Below are 9,343 nucleotides of genomic sequence, written 5' to 3' on the forward strand. Positions count from 1 at the left end.
AGCTTTTTACTGTAGCAAAAAAGGTTGAATGTGACTGTTTCTGAGAGATTTTTACTGTAGCAAAACTCAAATTTTAAACTCAAATTGATAAAATAAACGGAGTCTTAATTTATTGAAAACTGAACCCCCAGTTTTTTGTATTTTGTTTTCTTTTTGTTTTTCTTTCTTGAAAAATGAAAAGGACTCCTCTAGTACTTTTACAAAGATAAAAATGCCTCCATCCCTTACCGATGGTACATACATGACAATCGAAATTAGAAGCATTTGTTAAAATATCTTGGGGGAAACTACTTTTCCCAAAAAGGGTCAAAGAAAATGTCTATTATTATTATTATTTTTTTTTGAAACAAAGAAACCAATGCATCCAAAGACAATGACATCATCAACGTTCATAGTTAGAAAAGCAGTCTTCTTAGGTTATCATATAATAAAAACAATATGTTAAAATTTTGGTGGGTAATATATGCTTTGTTGGATTGGATTGGACATTGATTGATTCGATTCCAAGAAGGTGCTTCAGTTGAATCAACTCGTTTGTCCATATTTGCCTCTTTCACACGTAACATAAACATTTTGAGAACGGCTTGTAGGGTCAAACATGGCGCACTCAACAAAGAAAAAAAACAAAAAAACAAAAAAACCTCCAAGTATATGGCTCCACCCACGGGCACTATATATAAAGCTTGCCCATACATACATATTCCTCTATTTTCATCCACACAAACATCATTATTGTTGTTCCTCATGATCAGCAGAACTTATAGAAGATTTTGAGGACAATAAAAATAAATAATTAACATTAATATGGCTGGGGAAAATGTCTTGGAAAGAACACTTGAAACAACATCAACATGGGCTGTGGCAACAGTTTGCCTCATTTTGATTCTTGTTTCTATTTCCATTGAGCATCTTCTTCATCTTCTAGCCAAGGTATATTTAGTTAATAATTTTCGCGGCGTGTAAATCATTAATTAACTGCAATACTTAGTTGGAATTTGTGAAGTTTCTTTCTCTAATCTCAGTTCAAAATTAGGCTGCAATAATGCTTGGAAGTGAAATACAATTTTGTGATGCATGCAGTATTTCAAAAAGAAAAGGAGGAGGTCTCTCATTCAGGCTCTTGACAAGATCAAATCAGGTGAGTTTACCAAGCATCACCACAAAAAAAAAAAAAAAGAAAAAAAAAAGAGGGAAAATGAACTTTTGGGTTATATTCAATCAATATAATCACTTTGTCTCTGAATATTGCAGAATTGATACTTTTGGGTTTCATCTCATTGTTGCTAACTGTGAGCGAAAAGTCAATTGCAAACATATGTATTCCAAAAAGTGTTGGAGAAACTTTTCTTCCTTGTGGCAGCTTGACCTCAGATGAGGAAGAAGAGGAAACTAAGTGCGCAAAGCAGGTAGTTATTGAATTAATTACCTTAATTGATTATATTGTAGTAGAACTTAATTTGATTATTGGGTTCTAATTGTAATTAGTTTGCAAATTGTTACTTAAAACAGGACAAGGTTTCATTGTTGTCAAGGAAGGGTGTGCAGCAGCTACAGTACTTGATCTTTGTGTTGGCAGTCTTCCATGTCTTCTCTTCTGTCCTCACTTTTGCTCTCGGCGTGGCCAAGGTAAGTATTGTCATTAAAAGTTGCTTTTTGGGCACTCGTGTAATTTCACTTTGGTTGATAGATGACGCCTCGTTCACTTTGCAGATTCGAGTTTTCAATTCGAGTTGAGATGTGATATTTTCTGAGAGCTTTTCACTGTAGCAAAAAAAAAGTTAAATGTGACATTTTCTAAGAATTTTTTACTGTAAAAACCTAAAACTGAAAACTCGAATCGGTGAAATGAACGAGGCCGAAATCTTTTTTTTTTTTTTGTCTGTTTCTGTGGGGGCATTTTCTCTTAAGTAGATGAATTATTTCCACAGTGTTGATTAATTATGAACTTCTAGAGACACCTGTGAGGGAGGTTTTTCATGGAATATGGGGAAGTTGGACTTGGCCATTGCCAAAATTGGCTTTTTCTGTTCTTGAGGGGAGAACAAAACAAGCTAAAGGCAATTTGGATTTTTTTGTTTTTATAATTTTATATACTGTATGCATTTTGTGAATTTGAATAATAAGAATATATCTTTGCAGATGAGAAGATGGGAATCTTGGGAGGCAGAAACCAGAACATTCGAGTATCAATTTTCTAACGGTAAGCATTGAGGGCTAATAATCTGGTCTAGTCTTGATTTCAAGTACATTTTGTTGGACCCTCCTCTTAATTATTCAATTAATTAACCTTTTTGATGAAAAAAATGATAAAAATAGCTTAAAGTTGAGGGACCGACATATAAAAATGATCATTTGCCACATAGATCGCAATTTATTTAATATGCCACCTGCAAATTGTGTCCTAGTCAAAATGCATGGTCCTCTTAATTATGGTCGGCTGAAAATCTTCGGCTTGCACAAGTTAGATAGGGCCATAGTTTATATTAGAATAGTAGAGAAGAAAGAAAAGGAGGGTCAAACTTCTACAGGCTTCAAACTTAATTATAAGTTATTAAATAAGTTATTAAATAAACTTCAAACTTATTCGGAAAAGAAAAATGATATTATGTAAGTTAAATAAGTTGCATTTCATGTTTAGAAAATGGCACAATTACAATATTGGACATGCTAATAAAGTATACATATTTGGAAGACTAAAATGTCTGCATGAATTTTTTTTAAATGCTTATATTAATTTTATAATTTTCACTCCACGATAGTAATTTGCATTTTTTTTTTTTTTTTTTGCATATTTCGAAGGATTGAAACAGTCTGATATCATTGTTCCCTTTGCATCTAAAGTAACTGAACTGAAATCTATTGATTAAAAATATATATAACTTTACCGATAGTAATTTGCATTTTTTTTTTTTTTTTTTTTGCATATTTCGAAGGATTGAAACAGTCTGATATCATTGTTCCCTTTGCATCTAAAGTAACTGAACTGAAATCTATTGATTAAAAATATATATAACTTTAACAAATGATTGTTTATTTCTCCTTATTTTCTGGTGAATTTATTTCTTCCCTTCAGATAATTAGTCTTGTTACTAATTATAATCTTTGCGCTTTACATCAATCAGATCCACGAAGGTTTAAGCTAATCCATCAAACTTCATTCGGAAAGCGGCATTTGAAATATTGGAGCGATCTTCGAATTCTCCGGTGGCTGGTAATTAATCAAGTTCAACGAAAAAAAAAAAGAAGCTATTACCAACTTCTAAAGTATGTTTATTTAGCATAAGAAAGTTTAATACTGCTGTCTTTAATTGTCACTGCATATATATATATATATATATGTTTATTGCAGGTCAGTTTTCTTCGGCAATTCTACAACTCTGTATCCAAAGTGGACTATTTAACTCTTAGACATGGATTCATAACGGTACTACATATCAATTTCACCAATTAGTTTAAAAGTAACATTCTTCAGCTATTTTATATTATTAATTTCTGTTATTCCACTATCTTTTAGGCACATTTATTAGAAGGAAGCAACTTTGATTTCCAAAAATATATAAGAAGGGCCTTGGAGAAAGATTTTGGTGTGGTTGTGGGGATAAGGTAAGCATACCAAACATACTATATATTTTGCATGGTGTAATTTAAACATAGAACAATAGACAAAATAATAATTGAAATCCCTTTTTTCTTCTTTCTTTTTGCAGTTGGTGGATCTGGATCTTCTCTGTGTTATTTTTATTCTTCAATGCTCATGGTAACTTTAATTTCAATGATTTCTAATTACATAAAAATAAGTCCAAGTCAAAAGTAGCAAGTACCATTCAAAGAGCGTTGCTATAAGGCACCGGTAGTGCTAAGCACCATCTACTAATAGAAGATGAATCATGCAATGAGGGGTCCACCTTTTATTAGTGATGAAACTTAGCACCAATGGTGCCCCTAATCATGTTTCTTACTCAAATGACGACTTCAATATTTTTCCACATCTTGCAGGATTTCACAATTATCTATGGCTTCCCTTTATTCCATTGGTGGTAAGAATATTAAACCAATATTTCCTTTATGTACTAACTAAGACATACAATATTGCTTCACTAGCTAGTGGTTTATTGTTGCGGATAATAAGCTATATTTATATGTTTTGGTTTTACAGATGCTTTTGGTGGTGGGAACTAAGCTACAAGGTATCATAACTAAGATGAGCTTAGACAGCCATGATAAAGCTCAAGTTATAAGAGGAACTTTTCTAGTGAGGCCTAGTGACCACTTTTTCTGGCTCGGCAGGCCCAAATTACTTCTACATCTTATGCACTTTATATTGTTTCAGGTAATTTCTAGCCATAATCTTTTGTTTCGCGGTCAAAGTGAACTATAATCCTTTGCAAGGCTTTTAAAGTGAACTAATAACCTAATTTTCTAAATGAGCTTTTGTCTGTCTTAGTTTTGTTTTGCTTTTCAAACATTTTAACTCCAAGGAAACAAAACTTAGTAGACTAATTGTTACTAATTTGGTAAGAAAATTGTATAATAGGATCCAGACACATAAATATATGATCATTCTAATAGAACCAATGCAATGCAATCGGCTTTTGCAGAATTCTTTTCAACTGGCATTCTTCACATGGACCTGGGTAAGAATTATATTTTAGCTTTTCATTCTCAATTTACATATACCAAATAAACATATATATATATATTTTCCATTTCTAACTTAGTCTCAAATTAAAAATACAGTACAAATTTGGCTTTAGATCATGCTTCCATAAGGAAACAAAAGACATCGTCATAAGGCTGTCCATGGGTGCAATTATACAAATACTTTGTGGCTACGTAACAATGCCTCTTTATGCTCTTGTCACACAGGTACGTACTCCAAAACTACAACTTATAATATAACTAATTACTAATCATAGAAAAAACACATATCTATTTTTGAGGTAATCAGGAAGAAAAAAAAAAAAAGTAACAAAAACTCGCACGAATTGTCCTAATTAATCCCTCTTATTTTTATAAATGGACAAAAGTGCCCTTATGTTGTGTAACACATGACAATTTATGTACGTACAAACCCCAACATATATATCGTTTTATCAATTTTGCTATACATTACATGACTACGATAGAATTTTTGTGTTTCGACAAGTTAGAGGGTCTATTTTCCGAGGGGAAAAAAAAAACTCGAGACTCCAGTTTTCAAGAATATACCGGAGAATTAAGGCCCCGTTCATTTCACCGATTCGAGTTTAGAATTCGAGTTTTACAACAGTAAAAAGCTCTCAGAAACAGTCACATCTAATTTTTTTGTTACAGTAAAAAAACTCTCACATAAAGTCACATCTCAACTCGAATTAAGAGCTCGAATCAGCGAACTGAATGAGCCCTAAGTGTTTGTTTGCAGAAGAAGTAAAAAAGAAGAAATTATTAATCCAAAATGAATAATATTATGTGACTAATTGATGATGCATTGCAACTTCCATAAACAGATGGGAACGTCAATGAAGAAAGCAGTGTTCACGGAGGGTGTTGTGCAAGGATTAAAAAGATGGAGGAGAAAAGCCAGGAAGAATATTCTGGCTAATTTGAGGAACACCACCTGGCAAGAAGGGCGTCCCTCACTGGATGCTTCCCTGATCGACACTAATTCCATCGGAACTTCGCCGTCTTTCGGTACTCTTGACGCCTCTTTTTCCGTCGATGCTGAATCGTTTGCGGTCGAAATTGTGGAGGAAGATGATGATCAGAACATTAGAGATCGTGAATACGACTCATCAGAATCAGATCAAGAGCGCCGTCAGATCAAGATGAGCTCGTTTGATGGATTTCGCTTGAGCCATAGATATAGTAGTGATTAATTAATTCTTTTTTTTTTTTTTTTTGTTCTGTTTTTGACAAAATATATATAGAGGCTGTACAGTTATGTATTGCGATTGTTTTTTGTATGTATTAATTTTCCGTACGCATGTATATGTAAGCATGATCGATTTTTGATACTAATGACTAAAGGATCTTAACTAAGTTTCGATGAAATATATTTTAGTATAGTTAATTTGTTTGGATTATCGTTTTGGACTTTCGGCTGATTCCTAACTAATATTAATTCGATCATGAAAGTCTTAATTTGTTGCTTTGTAATTTTCTTGAATATTCTTTTGAATCATGTCATGATTTTCTATTCATGTCTGACGTGTGCCAAACATTTCACGTTTTTTTTGCTTGGATATCTTAGATCCTTGTAAAAGAAAAGGAAGATATGCTAAGATCGCATTCCCATACACGTACACATGACCGAATAAGTACGTTTCACACGTTCAATCCATTTTCCCAAGCTCAAAAAAAAACAAAAAAACAAAAAAACAAAACTGTTATTAGAAGAGAAGAGTAAATTGCAACCTGTACATGAGTTGATCAATTAACCCTTTAGGAAGGTAAAAAAAAAAAAAAAAAAAAAAAAAAGAGTTGATCGATTAACCGTTATAGTTTATCTTTCTTAAAAAAAAAACAAAAAACAAAAAGGTAAATTAACGGTTAATATAGCAGGTCTTATAAGTAAGATCATCAATTCGGATTTTCCATCTTCATAGACTAACTTTGGTTAGGAAAATCTTCAAATTAAGGCATGAAGCTTTATATATATATATATTATCTTTGTCCAAATCTAATTTCTTGGAACCATAAAGGAAAGTGGGGAAGAAGTTGTGGAATAACAAATTATAGATTCCTTATTAAGTGCTGTCACCTCAGCCGGCCGGCAAGAAAATATTTGACTTATTAGCTGGAAAAGCGAGACCAAGATAAAGCACGTTAATTTTATGTTTAATCGCTAGAGGTTTGTATGTTTGCATAAATCTGATGTACTTGAAGACTTTAATACGGAACTATATTGTTCGTCAAATCATATATAGATACCAAATAATAGAAAAAACATTTGGACAGACCCGTGTTAAGCATCATAACTAATGAAAGATAGAGTGAGATTCAGATTCTATTAGTGTCATGTGATGCTTAACACTACTAGCACCTTATAATATTATTCCAAATATTGTGGTATTTTGTTAAAATATACGTAATTGGTGATTAAATAATTTTTTTTTTTTTTAGAAAATAAGTTGCACGTAGTGTTTAATCAATTTCGTATTGAGAAGTGTTGATAAGTTATCCTTTGAAGTACATATTAATAAGTTAGTATTGATTTAGAATGTAATTACATTATTATTATCTTCGTTACGTAAGGAAATCAATTCACATTTTTTTTTTTTTTGATAACTTTGTGGCTGCAAGATGAACACACACGTGACATACCTCAGGGACAACGCATTAATCATTTAATTATCCTATTATTTTCACTAATGAGGCCTAGAACTTGATGTGATTTTCATGTGGAAGACTTTTGCCGTTGATATCTATTTAGCTTATATGTGTGAGTTCAAAAATTGCAGGGAGAAATCAAGTGTCAATTAGTACTATTTACTACATGAAAATAAAGATAATGATTCTTAGTCTTCACGTCAAGCACAATGATTATGACAAAATGAGAAGGCTTATACGTAATGTGGTTTTTCAAATTGGTTAATTTCCCGATTAGAGATCCAAGATGGAGCACAGGAATCATCCATATGTACTTTAACGCATTGGGTTGTCCAGTGGAGCTAATTAATGGAATACATTAATTATAAGCTAATCTTCCACAAAGAAACAGTGAAAAGTTTGTTTCTTTTACTAACAATTGCGTGGTTTTTTCACTTTTAGCCGAAAGCAATGTATGAATTACGAAGTAAAGAAAGAAGTCTCCGTTTCACCTTTTTTTTTTCCCCTTGGCAGTAGGAAAAGGCAAAATGATTAATTGCATGGTAATCTCTGTTAGTAATGATATGGATAATACAAATAATAATAATAATATATAACAATTTATTGTAAAAACAAAATATAAAAATTGTTACAACACAAATTCAATATTTCTAACGTCTGTCTCCCAGGATATAATGAAAACGACGGTAGAACGATGCACTATCAGAACCGTCTCAGCGAACTAGAATTGTATCTTTCCTCTATCACCAAAAATACACAACAAAGGAAAAACGCACAAAGAACTCAAAAAAACTAAAGAGAAGCCGAGGGAGAGGAGAAGAGAATTCTCAAAATTGGCGTGTATTTGTTCATGTTGGTTAATGCTACAGTTTTTTCAAAACCCTGCACTAATGCAGAGTTAATCATCCACTAATGCAACAGTTTCGGATTTCAGTTGGAAAAAATAAAAAGAAAAATTGCAAAATAAAGCTTGCACAGAGCAGGTTTTTCGATCCGGCATTCGTGTCCACAGGTCGCGGATGCACACATTGGGCCCCTAACTTGCTGGGACCGTGATTCACACCCCCTACGCATGAGAGAGCATCTCTGGTATACATGCTTACCTAGGCTTCAAAGTGTAATCAGTTATAAACACTACTAAGGCTTCATTCCTAGCTAATGTGGGATTTTTGTAATTTCTAACTATCTTAACCATACCAAGTGACATACTTAGAACATCAATTTCTCATTCACCCAACATCCATTTTGAGTGCATGAATATTTGATTTCGATCTCTTTGCAACGGAAAACACAAATCCATCGAGACCCGTCCTAAAATCTAATTGAACCCCTTATAAAATGGGCCTCAAAATGAGCCTTTAATAAGGCTTAACAAGCCATTTTCTAACAATCTCCACATTCTAGGGATTTCTTAGCCAGCTAAAAGTATGTTTGATTTGTTTTAGACAACTGATTCTCTTATTCTTATTTGATAAGAGAGCATCACTTTTTTTTTATTATTAACAAATTGCCGGACATCTATCTATTTAGGATGGACTGTCTAATTCGCAGTTAGTTGTTACAAATCTTCTGTTTGGTGTATATATATGTAGATGAGTTTTCAATAGTTATATTTTTGTCAATGATTATAATTATTAAATATAAAAATTCAATGACGCGACATAATAAGAATACAATCTTATTAATTGTCATAAAAGTTTTTAATTAACTATCTAATTTATTACATATCTGTGATCAATATTTTACACTTAAAATAACAACACACATTCATATAAAACCAATAAAACTTAATGAGCACCCAATTTAAAATGGTTGGAATATTAGGACCCGAAAGCTGGAGGAAAAAGTACATGACTATATGGATTTTTTTTTTCCGCCCCCTTCTTCTATATATGTTCGGTTAGCCTTACAACCGAAGGAATTAATTAGCAAAAAGGATAGTGTACATATGTGTAATTATATATATATATATATATATATATATATATATATATATGTTTTTTAAACACTCAATAAAAAAACAACAACGAGTGTC

General features: G+C 32.3%; 1 protein-coding gene across 1 annotated transcript; it reads left to right on the top strand.

Moving 5' to 3' along the window:
* The first annotated feature begins 726 nt into the window (after positions 1-726).
* On the top strand, positions 727-5,951 carry LOC21398162 (MLO-like protein 6). Its single transcript, XM_024175285.1, has 14 exons — positions 727-930; positions 1,081-1,138; positions 1,252-1,406; positions 1,510-1,626; positions 2,140-2,200; positions 3,123-3,211; positions 3,350-3,424; positions 3,515-3,603; positions 3,708-3,757; positions 3,997-4,037; positions 4,157-4,330; positions 4,599-4,634; positions 4,738-4,866; positions 5,487-5,951. The coding sequence occupies exons 1-14, from the start codon at positions 805-807 to the stop codon at positions 5,853-5,855; spliced, it is 1,569 nt and encodes a 522-aa protein (XP_024031053.1). The 5' UTR covers positions 727-804; the 3' UTR covers positions 5,856-5,951.
* The last annotated feature ends 3,392 nt before the right edge of the window (positions 5,952-9,343 follow it).

This window comes from Morus notabilis, unplaced genomic scaffold (assembly GCF_000414095.1).
Source record: "Morus notabilis unplaced genomic scaffold, ASM41409v2 Scaffold744, whole genome shotgun sequence".
Classification (NCBI taxonomy): domain Eukaryota; kingdom Viridiplantae; phylum Streptophyta; class Magnoliopsida; order Rosales; family Moraceae; genus Morus; species Morus notabilis.